Genomic DNA, 14,237 nt, shown 5'->3' with positions numbered 1-14,237 from the left:
TGCGCTCCCGGCCCCGCCTCCTTCGTCACCCCATTGGGTAGCTGGGAGTGGCCACACCCCCGGGGCGGGGCCGCCGCTTCCCGCCATCCCACGCTTCTTCCCGCCCTCCCGCGCCGGAGGGGAGGCTGGTCCGGTAAGGGAGGAGAGTGGGAAACAAAAATCAAGCTATAACTAATATATATTACATGGCGCAGCTCAAGGTTGCGTAGGGCAGGTCTAACGCCCCGTGCTCCGCTGCACTGAGGCGTATGTGGGGAGCAGGAATTGCAATTAAACATGCAAATTGCACGAGCTCACAGCCTCAGTGCTTCCCACCTTCAGCAGTAACTGTGGAGGGTGAAACAGAAATAGCCCCCAAGGGTAAAAGTAGGATAAAACACACACCCCCGTCATTAAGTAGTTTTTCAGCCTGCTGAATTTAATGTAGTGAAGAGCTGTTTAATCCATTTTACACTGCACTGCATATGTGTACAAAAGTGCTATAATACAAGATTCCAGTTACAAGCAGTAGGTATTTCATAACATACTGTTAGGCAGCCAGGGAGCCTCTGCTTTCCCACAAGAGCAAGTTCCAGTCTCAACATTTACACCAGTCTTCACACAAGATTAAGCTTCTCTGCACAAGGAGGGCGCTTCCAGCGTCAGCCGCCCCTTTCCCTGTGTCATCTGTCTCCTATGAGGCCCCAGGCAGGATCAGATCCTCCTGTGCCACTACTCTGGGTCACCTTGTCATGCCACACTTTCAGACGTCAGGTTACTGGGTACAGGAGCAGCAGGGGACAAGTTCAAGATCTCTTCAAAGGAAGGGCCTTCATCCTCAAGGGGTATCTCTGCCTCAAACATACGCTGGAGCAGAGCATCAACTGTCCTGTACCCTGTAGGTGGCCAAAAATAGTCACTGTGAGCTTCTGTTCCTGTTCCTCAGAAGTTAGGAGGTAGCTATCTCGAGGCGACTCTTACCTCAAAGGTAAGAAAACAAATGCCACAAATTATGTTCCCTGGTGTTTTGCCCCCTGTACTTTTATGCACTGTGAGTGCTTGTAAAGGCTAAGAGCATTATATTAGTATTTTAAGCACTTCTGTTCCTGCATGTCCTCCTCAGCTGCCATGCTGAGAAGCATGAGACTGAGGAACCAGCAAGAAAGCCATGGAAAAAAGCAGGCACTAAGCTAAAGGAAAGGAGGATATAGTCACCCCGTGATCCAAGCCAGGAGGGTTGCAGAGCACATACAGGAAGGAGAAAAGCAGAAACTGGGCTTCCTGGCACCAGCAGGACCATGGCAGTGTCTTCACAGAATGGCTATTGAAGCAAAGCACACACAGCAGGGCCGAGGTAGAAGAGAGGAAATGAAGTTGCTAGAGAAGTAAAAAAGCAACAGGAAACATTAGAATGTCCACAGTTCTCTAAAAATCACCAGCTGGGTTTTAGCTGCTTTTATAGCCCGAAGGAAGGAGAAGTGCGTGGGAGCTTCCCCAGAGAGGGCTACCACCAGGGGCAGTTCAGAGCCTTGGTCTCACCCAGAGCACTGCAGGGCTGCACTTACGTTTGGAGGCAATTTTAAACACCAGCCCTTTTGCAGGGGGCTTTGTTCCCCCTTCCACCTCAAGGCTGTGTGCAGTGCTCTCCATGTTCTCCAGCAGCTGCTCATCCCGGAGCTCATCCCTACAAAAGAAGGGGCCAAAGTTACCCCGGGAAGGGAACATCCCACCCCAGGGGCCCACCTGTACCCAGCAACAGTTAATTCTCTAGGGCAGGAGAAGCACCAGTCATGGTGTTAAGTCTTCATCATCTCCCCCATCCTCTTGCAAACAGTCCCAGGCTGGAAGAGCTCAGAGAGGCCAAGGTGAGTAGCCTTCTCCTACCATCTAGACTAAGCCAGCACAGTCATGACAGATCAGCAGTCACTTTGTGACAAGAAGAGGAGTCTCAGCTCACACCTCGGGATAGAGGGTAGCTTTTTCAGCCCTCATCAGATGTACCAATCAAGCCACATCCAGCATAACCCTTTTGGGGCTTACTCTTGAACTCCCATTCCCAGCTCCTGGATTTTCTGTTCAATGGCTGTTTCTACTTCACTCTTCTCTAGAGAGTACTCCACAAAGAACGCTTCCAAAATGAATGACACAAAGATACTGAAAGAAATGAGGAACAGAATTACAAGACAGCTTTTCCTACTGCCTTCCTACTCTTTGCTTTTGGGCATCAACTACTGACTTGGAATTCCTGGGCTTGTTTCCCAGCACTCATTCCCCTCCTCTGCTGGAGACAGGGAGCTCCAAGTCAGAGCAGCACTCGATGGAGGCAAGAATAGGTGCAGCAAATACCTCTGACACATGTTCCTTAGAGTCACTGTGTGTGACCATCAGTACCACCTCAGCCCAAGGCAGAGCCCTTCTTTCTTCCAAAATGGAGGAAACCAACGCAAAACTTACTTGACAATGATTATCACCATCACAATATGAAAGGCAATGAAATAGAGCTTCGCAGGCTGAGCAGTCACATTGGCAAATCCATTAGCAAAGAGTACAATGGGAGTTAAGGACAAGAGAGCTAAAAGAGAACATCTTGCTGTAGAGCAGTTCTAAGGGAGGAACCAGATCATACTGCCCAGCAATGACCTTCTGAACAAAGCCCTCTGCAGGAACCCATGCCTGGTGTCCAGCACTACATGCATGGGTACATGCAACCCAAGAGGAATAGCATGACAGGTCCAAACTAGAGCTTGGTGGTCCACCACAAAGGATATCATGCCACTGATTGACTACAGTGAGCTCCATCAGGACAATGAAGGATGATGCAAAGTTGTTGAAGTTGTTCTTGCAGTATTTTCCACGGGCAAACAGAGAATCCTTGAGGGATGGGTTCCCACATTCCAGGGCGTGAGGAGCATTCGAGTTTGCAGGGAAGAACTGGATTTTCCCATGGAATAACTCCATGCCAACGATGGCAAATACACAGTACACAACCTGGGAAGAGAAACCTCATTGCCTGCTTCTCCAGTGATCAGCAAGCTCCATGGAAGTTTAGAGCTCCAGCACATTTTCCAGTTTTTACAAACATGGCAAGCTGCTGAGGAGCAGCATAGAGAGTCCAGGAGATCCAACCCATAAGGGCAATTATCAGGCAGAAATACTAAGCCAAGCATTACAGCTTAAATACACGGAAATAAAATATTCTCAAATTATGAGGCCAAATTGTTTTTAGGAAATAATTTGAGAAACCAGTGTCTCATGCAGCTTCTTGCTCAAACCAGAGTTTGATTCTTACAGTGTGAAGCCCAGACCATCCTCACTGCCCCATGGAGCAAAGAAGGATGTGCTGACATGGCAACTAGCAGGATCCCAACCCCTCTGCACACGTTTGCATGTGCAATGACCAAGGATGAAATGGACACTTACGATTTCAAAGGCCAGCCATCCAGAGATTTGCATTTATCCTCTTGGAAACAGCAGGAGCATGACACTTAAGACACATTCCTGTAAAACTGGAGTGCTTTGAGCTAAGATATCAGGATTTCTTACCAGAGTCAGCCCACCAAATGTCAACATTGTTGGCACGATGTTTATCAGTGTGTTCATGATGACCCGGAACCTACAGCAAATGATTCATGACAACACCTGCTGTGGAGAGGCTCTTTTAAAGCCCATGGTTGCTTATCCTCACACCCCATCCAGCACATGCTGCCCACATGCCCTTATTTAAAAGTAAGTCTGCAGAGAGGCTGCAGCAGCTGGGCTCATCCCAGGCATGCTGGGACAAGGCAGTGGGATGCTTTTGTTGAGTGGCCACAGTCAGCATGGCCACTGCAGGCATGCAGAACAACTGTCAAAGCAGGCATGCAGAACAACTCAAAGCACTGTTTCAGCCAGCCTCTGACAACACTTGCCCCCAGAACCACACCCCACTTCCTTCATTACCTTTGAATGCTGTCAACAATCCTTATTAGCCTGAGGACCCTTAAGATGAAGACAATGTCCAGAATCTGCTGGCTGTTGTATTTTGTGGCTGAGAAAGGAAAAAATACTTTTGGTTATGAAAAATAAGCAGAGAAGTTTAGAAATAACACATGTTCTTTATGATGATTACGTCCTTGTTAAATACTGTTTATAATAGGAAGTTATTAAAAAAATAAAAAAGACTGGGTTAGTTCTTAGAAACCCTATAGGAAATTCACTGTCTTGTCAAAAAACCTCTCAAGCCCAAGGTGATGGCAAAACACAACTCAAGACCACCGAGTTTCCCAGATGCATGCAGACTGCTCAAGCTGCACTTACTCGATTTCAGGGTGGTATTGAGTATCGTTGCAGTCAGGGCAGCAAAGATGATGAGGGTATCAAACCTAGCACGAGGGAAGGCAGCGCTGTTAGACTGGTGGGCAGCTGAGACTGGGTGCTTCAGCTGCTGCCCGACACAAACAAACAGTGACCCCTCTTCCTCATGCCTGTGCCAGACAGCTCCATGTCAGCTCAGACTCTTTGCTGGGTGGGAAGGCTTTAATTAGCAAAACACTTTCCCCTGCACAGTCACTATCTTCATATGTAACAGAGTCAATTTTGACCAAGATAAGAGAGCAGGGCAGAGAACAGTAGTCTCTATCAGAGCCAGGTTAGGCCAGGGAAGAGCAGAGTATACTCTGACACATACAATCATTTTAATTACACCTTGGCACAGGAGTTCAGCAGCAGAGTTCAGCAGCCCATCTCTCCCAGAGACCTTCAGTTCTTGAGGAGCGTTAGGCTCCTGTGTTCAAAAATCTCATGGCATTTCACACCACCCTTACCACAAACATTCATCCCACTCACCAGTTCCAGAACTGATTTTTGCCAAAGAACGCCCTTGGTTCATAAGTGTACACTTTCAGGAGTATCTCAATTATATACAAAGCGAGGAAGACCCACTCTGCATAAGAAACATAAGGGGTTTCCTCATCCAGAGCAATGAAGATGGCATTTATCAGAATGATCACATCGTAAGTCCAAACAAATCCCCTGCAAGAAGAAAAAGAGAAATCAGTTTGCCCCTCCAAAGAAGATAAAAAGTTACACAGTGATTTCAGGAGTTCTTCATCTCCCCTCTCAAGTATTTCCCCTCAGGAAACTCTTTAACCATCAACTCTTGCCAAATCTAAGAGTTAAGAGAAGTTCCTGCAGAGCTCAGCTTTGCCCTCAAAGTCCAACACAAAGCAGAACACAAGCCTTCAAGGTACATTACTGCCAACGCTCTCAGGATTGAACAAACTCCTAGAGACTGACTGCAGCTGAGTTTCCAACAAGTCAAGCAACAATTCTCAAGCAGGACTGGACCAGTAAAACAGTAGCATATACAGGACGGGGAGGTGAGCTGGTACATCAAATGGGTGTGCTGGAGTCAGAGGGACATGGGCCAGCTGGGGAAGCAGGCAGAGAGGAATCCCACCATCTTCAAAGGGGAAGGCAAAGTCCTGGTCTTTGGGAGGAATAACCTCAGGCACCACTGCAGGATGGGGGTCAGCCATCTGAAAAGTGGGAATGCAGAGGATCTGAGGGGGTCTTGGTTGAGAGATGAGGCAGCAATGCACCCTGGTGGCAGAGGCAGTCAACAGCATCCCGGGCTACATGAGGAAAAGTGATGTGAAGATCTCAAGGGAAGCAGTTTCCCCCATCCTGCCACCTACTCCCTACTGGTGAGGCCACATTTGGAGCGCTCTATCTGCACTGGGCTCCCCAGTGCAAGAGACACGACCATACTAGAGCCAGTGCAGCAAGAGGTCACACAACCAATTAAAGGACAGGATAGTCTGACATGACATGTTGAGAGAACTGGGGCCTGCCCAGCTTGAGAGAAGTGTCAGGGGATCCCGGTATGTACAGATACCTGATGGGAAGGTGGAGAGAAGATGGAGCCAGACTCTTCTCCGTGGTATCCAGTGACAGCACAAGAGGCAAGGGGCACAAGTTGAAATATAGGATTTTTCCATTTAAACAAATAAGTTCGTTGTTTTTTCTTAAACCAAAGGTGGTTAAACATTAGTACAAGTTGCAGGGAGATTATGGAGTCTTCATCCTTAGAAATATGCAAAATCCAACCGGATATAGCCCTGTAGCCTACTGTAGCTGACCCTGTTTTGAGCAAGGGGGTTACATGAGACCATCTCTAGATGTTCCTTCCAAACTCAGTGAATTCACAATTCTGGAAAGACTCAGATGTGAAACAGAGCACTAGTAGCTCTGAGTACTAACTTAGAGCTGATGGAATAGCACAATGCAGCTTTGCAGCAGAGACAGCTGAGGAAAGACGACTTTTAAGTGAAGCATTTGGTGTGGTGCTTCAAAGGGGGGCATATAGCACTTCTAGCTTTCAGTAAGAACTATTTACATGCAGCACTTTTAGAAGACCTGAACAAGTGGGACGAGAAGAGGTACGGACTTGCCAACAGTCAAGACCAGTTTCTCCTCACCACTGAAGGTAGGTTAAGAGCAGAGCTGGTGCACAGACCACTTTTAAAACCAGAATGCCCATTGTTTGCCTAGATGCAGTTTGCAGCAGGACACCCAGAGGAGCACATGCTTGCACCACCACTGGTCCGTAGCCCTTTGGCTGCGAGGGGCTGCCAGGACCACCAGCTCACCTGTGCCTGACCATGCTGCGCAGGAAGCGGCTCACAGCAGACTGGTAGAGCCCAGGCAGCCACTGCCCCAGCGGATGGCTGCGGATTTTCAGGGTGATCACCTGGATGTTGAGGAGGTCTGCCAGCTGGACAAAGGACTTCTTGTCTGCAGTAGGGGAAAGCACTGCACATTGGTCTGTGGTCAGTAAAAAGGCAGGGCCTGGCAAATGCAAATGAGTTGCAGCAATCTGGGCTCTGTATCAGTTCACAGCAGCAGGCAACACACACACCCAGTGTGGCTTCCACCACAGTGGGCTGAACTCAGTAACTCAAACAGCTCCTTTGCCCCAGGCCTGGGGGTTGACTAAAGCCACAGGCCAGAAACCAACACAAACCTTTAATGATCAGGATGGGCTTGGTCTAGCATGAGGAGACTGACCCAACTCTCCTGATATCTTGTCTCCAGCAGGAGCAGAATGAGAGGTTCCACAGGACTCCTCCACATTGCTTAGAGGAATCTGGTAACAAGAGAGGTTTTCCTCCTCCTGTGCTGAGAACAGGAGGTCCCAATCTCCATGGTGAGTCAGCCTGACGTCAAATGGCCATGAAGAGCTGCCTACAGCATACATGACACAGGCTACAGCACAGGCAGAAAGAACAACCTTTCAGAATTTAAGTAATCTGGAGGGAAGGAGAAAGAGGGGACTGGAGTCCCTCTGAGTCCATTACAGACTACAAGTCACAAAGCCAAAACCCTTGAAGCATCAGGCTCCTGACCCTGAGCTCCTACCCAATCCCTTGAGCCTAGCAGTGCCCCACTGCTCACCAATGAAACCCTTCTGCTCATCATCAGAGATGTGTAGCAGCAGTTCTCGGTGGGAGTTGCTGATATCAGGAGCCACCAGCTTGACCAGCTGCTTCCACCGGGCTTCTCTGACCACAAACTGTGCTCCTTCCTCTTCCTTCAGGAGGTTGAATGCCTCTACCATCTTGCGGCGCTTCATGTAAGCAAGTTTGCGGATCTCATTCTAGAGAGAGAATCATGATTCAGGCAGTTTCAGTCACCCTTCCACTTCCTTTTCTTAAAAAAAACAACAATCTTATTGTCATGGCACAAAGGTGCAAGAAGAGACTCAGAGGAATACACTTGGGAGTGACAAAGTAGAGCACAGTCAGCAGGGGTGATGTGAAATGCTATTTAAGAAGCAACCCCAGGCTCCGCACAGCACTCTGGAAGGACCAATAGATCACTTGCTGCTGGGAGATGCACTGAAATATCAGAAAACCCAAAATGATAGTGTCTAACAGGAAGAATATGGCAAAGATCACAGGATCTGCATGTGTCTGCACGTGCTTCCCATCTGTCAGTGAATGCTGCTGAGATCAGGGGTGGAGATGCTCTTCTGCACACAATTACAAGCAGGCTAAAGAACCTCATACTCTCGGGAGACCAGCCTCCGGAAAGACCTATCAGGCTGCTTACTGAGCAAGAACCAATCCCCTCATGGAAGCAGCCAGGAATTTGCAGCTTTCACCATTTGATCACAAGTAACAAACTGCACCTACTCCATTTGGGTAGAAGAAACAAGAGTCTTTTTACTTAGACCTCCCTTTCCATCTCCATTGCTTTAAAAGCACATTCTGTAGCAGAAAAAGCAAGTGTGCTGGGAGCTTACAGCTGGAAAGAGTCTCTGGCATAAAGATAGAATTTCTGAGCTCCACACTTTCCAGAAGCAGAAGCCTTCTAAGGGAAAGCCAGGTAACTCCTTACAAGGTTACACAGAACAGCAGGTAGTCAGTAATCACCATTTACCCCTCCAAACCTTACCTTCAAGTGTTTTTTGTAGTTATTGTACACAACAGCCAGGAAGAGTGACATGAAGATGTAAGTGTTGACGATGACAAAGGCAATGAAGAACAGGGCATACCATGAGCTGAAGTCAAATGCTGGCATCCTAGAGAAGGGGAGAGAGATTGCTCCTTGCTAAGCAGACAGAGAAAAATAAAAGAAAACACAAGAAAACAGTCTTCCAGATGGATTTCAAAGTACTGTTTTGCTTTAGATAAAACCAAAGCTAAAAACTGTGCTTGAGTTCAGTGACAGAACAGTTTTCTTCCATTAGGTTTTCAACCTAGTTTATGAGGCCTTGACTGAAGAGACACAGGAGAGAAAGCACAGAGATTAAGCTTCTGTCAGTGTGGCTAAGTTTAAGTACAGTGTCTGAGGTGAGGTCTCAGTCACAAGCTGGTTACTGGCTTCACACTCTCCCTGCACTCAGACCTCCCCTTCCACTTATTCCAGGAGGACTAGCAGCATTTCTGTCTAAATGCCTGGGGCCCCTGCAGCATCCCAGCTCTGTCCAGTACATCTCCAGCACACAAACGAGCATGCCATTCCTCCCTGCCCCTCTCTTTGATGGCGCTTTCCCAGTACAAACTGGTGGGAACCAGTTAGAACCAATGAAGCTGGAAAGCCCAGCTCTCACCTAAATCTAACACAGTTGTGCAAATGAAATTCTGCATAGAAAGCCTTGCAAATATTACGACAGGAAAAGGCAAAGGATCACTAGAGCACACCCTTCCTTTTCAGGAAAGGGTTTTAATCAACGACAGTGGATGTGTTTGTCCCTCTGGTTTAAGCCTTTGTCAGCTACTGGGTCATTTGGAAAGCAGCATTTATAACGCATCTTTTCCAGAAGTCTTCCTATCCTCAGATTCTGGCTCAGATCCATTTATAAAACAGATGGCTGAGAATTCACAGAATACCACAACAAGGTATTTCAGAGCAGCAACAGGGCTTTGACTTTTCCAGCCTGCAGGGGCTTGTGAACTCTCAGTCATCTGTTTTCTAATACCTTGTTGTGCAGAACACAGTCCTGCTCTGACCAGACATCCTGCTGCTAGGAGCAGGACAGCAGCGTTCACAACAGAAAGCCTGCAAGCTCAGCAGACATACATGACATCCGGGCTGTTTGCTGTTGTCACCAGCACGTAGAGGTCAAACACAATTTCTAGGTAGTTTTTGAAATACGGCAAGCCTTCTGCTGTCTGGAGATTCCTAGGAGGAAAAGGACAGCCTGAAGTTAAGCAAAAAGAGATCACACGTCCCACCACAGGAACTGCATGTATCAGCAGTGTTTGTATTAATTAGTAATCATTTGGAGCTGCCAGATTCCCTCCTTCCTGGAAGGATCACACCCACTCTTCCCACCCAGACCTGAGCAAAACAAGTATTCACACCTCTCACCAAACAGCTTCAAGGCCATGAGGGAGAACATGAGAAGGCTAAACATGAAGAACAGGAAGACGTAGGTGATCTCTGGCAGTGTGTTGCGGATGCTGCGGAAGGCTCTCCGAATCTACCAGGGAGAAGGGAAGTGTTTAGAGGCAAAGTGGTACCTGTTTTCCCTCTCACCATCCCATCCATCTGGATCAAACAACTGCACAGGGACAGGCAAGCAAAGTGGAACACACTTCTGTCACCTGGGTTAGAATCTCCCCTGCTGGATGCTGTTCTGCTAAAAACTGTGCAAGAGTATCAGGCCTTTCATCCTCTTTCTCCAGAGGAGATGCTAGAAGGGAAACTCTATCTACATTGCATCAAACTCAGCTAGCCAAGGGACAGAGGGCCCTGTGGCACCACTGAGATGCTCTTGCTGCAGGGGACTGGTCGTGGACAGAAGCCCAACACTCCAGGCTGCAAAGCACTCATCCTGCACTTGAGAGTTGAACTGCTCCCTCCTCCAGGCCTTCACAGCAGTCTATTCATTTATAAGTCAGGACCAGAAAGGTCTTGAGCAGCAGGGCAAAGATCTCCCTGTGACAGGAGGGATCAGAGTCCAAATCACCCATCTGGACTACAAGTGCAGTTTCTGAGAAGAGCATGACACTTGTTTGTTTGCTTGGGAGCCTTCCAGAAATTAGTAACCTGGCCCCTGACCAAAGGAGAAAGAGTTCTCGCCTGCGGTGCTGCTCACATTCGCACCTCCTGAAGACAGCCTCTACCTCTGCTTGCAAACAGAAGCTGGACCAAGCACAGCCCATGAGCTGAACTCATATTTGCCTTCTCTGTGCAGTCTTAAACTTCATTAAGCATCATCTTCCCAAAAGCATCATAGCAGCGTGGTGGCTGAGCAGCTCTGGTTCCAGCCCCAAGGGCTCTGCACAGCAGTAACCCAGCCCATCAGTACAGGGAGCCTGAGAAGCACCAGTGCAGATACATCCTTTTCTCCCTTTCAGGCCACCTCTGAGAGAAGCCTTCACTCACAGGAACCCAGGTTCTGCCATTTCTACCCAAAAACCTTCCTACTAAACCCCATGGATCTCAAAGCAGCAGGCTGTCCAAAAACAGAGCGCTACACCAAGGGTACATCCCATACGACCTCTTCCTCACCTGGCGACTCTCTGCGAAGTTGATCAGGAAGATGGGCCTCCCAATTCTTGACCATCGAATGCTCTTTATGTTGTATATCCTGAGGGCCCCACATATGGCCAAGTCAGTTAGGGATAACTGTAGAAGGAAGAAGGAAAACTCCCAGAAGCAATGTTGGAAGTGTGTCTAGATGGTAACTATTGTTTGCACACATCGTTGAGAACGGGCCAAGCTGTTGGTTGACTCAGCCGTGGCTCTCGTAGAGACCTTGTACTTCAGGCCTATGTTACCAGGAAAGCGACTGGAGGAAAGAGCCTTGTCCACATTGGCCACTTCAACCTCAGAGGCTCCCCTAGGCCTAACTCACCAGGATTGTCACCATGATGCAGATATTCTTGGTGTCCTTCCAAAACACATTGGGAGGGGTGACACTTGCAAAATGTGTCAGTCGGCCAAGGAATACCAGAAGGCACAAGACCTCGACCAGAGATGTGACCTGCAGAGAGAGAAGGGGTGCAAGTCAGGGCAACTAAGAGCCAGACCAGTCCTCTTTGCGAAGATGAGGGTGCTGAGGCAAAGGAAAACCAGGCAGAGTCAATATAAACGTTTTGCCAGTGGTTTCTGGCGGTTTTACAGGCTCATATATCTGGCACTGAGCAATAGTTTCAGGCCTCCTTTTGTGCAATTCCCTGCCACGGGCAGGTTAAAGGCAGTAAATTGGTGTTTGCTTAGGAAGCCAGGAGTACATCTCTCACAGACACACTAGTGCAGAACAAATAAAGGCTGCTGAAAAATCAGTCCCAAGGACAACACTCCACTTATGCTCTGAGACATGAGGACAGCACTTGGGTCACATAGAAGGCTGGAATTGCTCTCAGAGACGCAGAAAAGCAACATGACTCTGTCTGTGGTCACACCAGCCATTGCTGACAGCCACGATGGCTCCTATTATCCCTGTCTACCTCCTAGGCCCTTTTTTTTTTGCCCCCATTTCAGTAGATGAAAGATATCAAAAGAAAGATCAGTAGCAATTACTTCTTGACATCTTGACAACTTGTTTCAAGCTAGAAACCCTCACTTGCTCTGCCGAGCAACCCAGTGGTAGTTACATTGCTGCTTCTACACTACAAACTCACCAGGAAGGGGAGTGGATACACAGCAGGTTCTTCAAACATTGCAAGGGACAAATTAAGAAAGATGAAGAAGTAGGTGGCTGTTCGCATGATCCAGTGGTTGTAGAGGTAATAAAGCCTGCAGAAAGAGGGTAGCAGTGCCATAAATTAACTTTATTATAAATAAAAATAACCAAACTTCAGCACACATACCTATGATCTTACCAAATACACCTTGGGAGAACAGCACATGCTGTCCCAAACAGTCATGGGGGAAGAAGGGTAACAGCAACACTATTTTTGCCAGCCAGGGATTTGATACTTTGTTTCCCAGCCCTTTCTTATGCTCTCATAACTGATGGACACTACACTGCCTCTCAAGGAGTGAAAAAAAACAACAACAAACCAAAACCCAGGAAGGTGCACTACAGGCATTCTTCAGTTAAGACTGCAACATACAGATTTGATAAAGCTTATCTTGTTCCTTAATTTGAGTGCAAGCTTCTGCTAGGATCAGGTATCCACATGACACACAAACTAGGTCTGATTAGTTATCTAACACCCTTTCTTTGCAGGTTAAAGAGATAAGAAAAGCCACCAGAGAGAAGCACGAGTCGCACAGTGAACAGTTTTGGTTGTGTTTGGTTTTTTTAAATATACACAGCTCAAGCAGTATTCTGCCCCTTGCAGCAGCAAAACCTCTGGTGAATGCTAGTAATAACTCCAAACACATCCAGCTCTAGGCTTCCACAAGAGGTCTCGCACAACTGCATACAACAGTGGGGAGATGTGGAGCAAATCCGTGGGGTATAAAAATAATAATAAAATAAAGAAAATAAAAATAAGAATAAAAAGCTGGCAGCATTGCCAGTCAACTCAGCTGTCCAGTAACCACCTGCACAAAGGCTACAGCCTGAGCCTGAGGGAAGTGACCTCCCTGACTGAAGCTACTCAGCCTCAAAAGGGGAGAGAGTCACCATTGCAAAGAAAACATTCTTGGCCTGGGGAATTTCACTTAATTTACTGCCAATTAACATCAGCTTTTAATTACCCCTGCCCCTAGCAGCTACCACCCTTGCTGAAGTACACCTGAGCACAGGTGCTATGTACTCCTTTGATTAGCTGAAGCTTTGCTGTGCAGCAGGTTGGATGAAGCTTCTCAAAATCTTCATCCTCACAGAGTGTTGCAGCTTCACTCTTGAAAAAATACTTTTTTTTTTTGCTTTAGCAAAAACCAAGTTTTCATTTCCTTTCATGTCCTCAACATACAGATGTGCTGAGCTTCATTCAGCACATGCTTTTCAGCTCTTTGCATCCCACCCACCACACCTCAGTGTCCAGCTGGTGAACCTGAGCTCCCCAGCCTTTGCTGGCTGTTGTTCTTTGGACACAGGTAGAATCATGGAATTGTTTGGGTTGGAAAAGGTCATCAAAGCCAACCGTTAACCCAGCACTGCCAAGGCCACTAAACCATGTCCCTCAGCACCACATCTACACAGCTCTCAGTCCTCCCAGAGATGGGGACTCCACCACTGCCCCGGGCAGCCTGTGCCAGGACCTGAAAACCCTCTGGGGGAAGAAACTGTTCCAAATATTCAATCTAAACCTCCCCTGGCACAACTTGAGGCCATTTTCCCTGGTTCTATCGCTTGTTTAGGAGAAGAGACCAACCCCCCCCCCCCCCCTCACTCCAGCCTCCTTTCAGGCAGTTGTAGAGCATGAAAAGGTTTCCCCTCAGCCTCCTTTTCTCCAGGCTGAACACCCCCAGCTCCCTCAGCTGCTCCTGGTAAGACTTGTGCTCCAGACCCTTCAGAACCTTGAGCTGCAGTTGGCTCTCCACACACGTAAGCCCAGCACAGAGCCCTGCTCTAAGGGAGCAGCACAGGTGTCCAACAGAGACACCTCACCACAGCCTTCCTTACCTGACCGCCTCCGGGGAGGTCTTGAAAGGAATGTTTCTGTTGTGCTGTGCATCGGAGACAAACGCTGCTGCCAACAGCAGATCCTGCGGAAAGGCAAAAAGACACAGGCAGGCGCTGGAGCCTGAACTGAACTTCATGCAGACACCCAAAGGGGATCCCCTGCACCCCGGGGAATGCCAGAGAAGGAAGCGGTACGAGGGATGCTGCGGACCCAAACACCCGCGTCCCTGTGCTGCTGCCGAGG

The 14,237-nt window shown here is 48.1% G+C and overlaps 2 protein-coding genes across 2 annotated transcripts in view; both read right to left on the bottom strand.

The window, feature by feature from the left end:
• BUB1 (BUB1 mitotic checkpoint serine/threonine kinase) overlaps positions 1 to 34 on the bottom strand; it is a 15,518-nt gene extending 15,484 nt beyond the window's left edge. Inside the window, exon 1 of the mRNA XM_010005004.1 lies at positions 30 to 34. Coding sequence (XP_010003306.1) covers positions 30 to 34 — 5 coding nt within the window. The remainder of the gene's footprint in view (positions 1 to 29) is intronic.
• Positions 35 to 689: 655 nt separating this feature from the next.
• Positions 690 to 14,081, bottom strand: LOC104395007 (two pore calcium channel protein 1-like). Its single transcript, XM_010004675.1, has 18 exons — positions 13,994 to 14,081; positions 12,096 to 12,210; positions 11,327 to 11,455; positions 10,981 to 11,097; positions 9,828 to 9,946; positions 9,544 to 9,645; positions 8,416 to 8,542; positions 7,414 to 7,615; positions 6,609 to 6,753; positions 4,804 to 4,989; positions 4,276 to 4,340; positions 3,919 to 4,006; positions 3,523 to 3,592; positions 2,748 to 2,967; positions 2,434 to 2,524; positions 2,020 to 2,133; positions 1,545 to 1,663; positions 690 to 875 (listed from the first exon to the last, which is right to left on the bottom strand). The coding sequence occupies exons 2-18, from the start codon at positions 12,180 to 12,182 to the stop codon at positions 730 to 732; spliced, it is 2,127 nt and encodes a 708-aa protein (XP_010002977.1). The 5' UTR covers positions 12,183 to 12,210; positions 13,994 to 14,081; the 3' UTR covers positions 690 to 729.
• Positions 14,082 to 14,237: the final 156 nt, after the last annotated feature.

This window comes from Chaetura pelagica, unplaced genomic scaffold (assembly GCF_000747805.2).
Source record: "Chaetura pelagica isolate M959 unplaced genomic scaffold, ChaPel_1.0 scaffold171, whole genome shotgun sequence".
Lineage (NCBI taxonomy): Eukaryota > Metazoa > Chordata > Aves > Apodiformes > Apodidae > Chaetura > Chaetura pelagica.
Note: the sequence above shows the minus strand (reverse complement) of the source record. Positions and strands in the feature narration are given on the sequence as shown.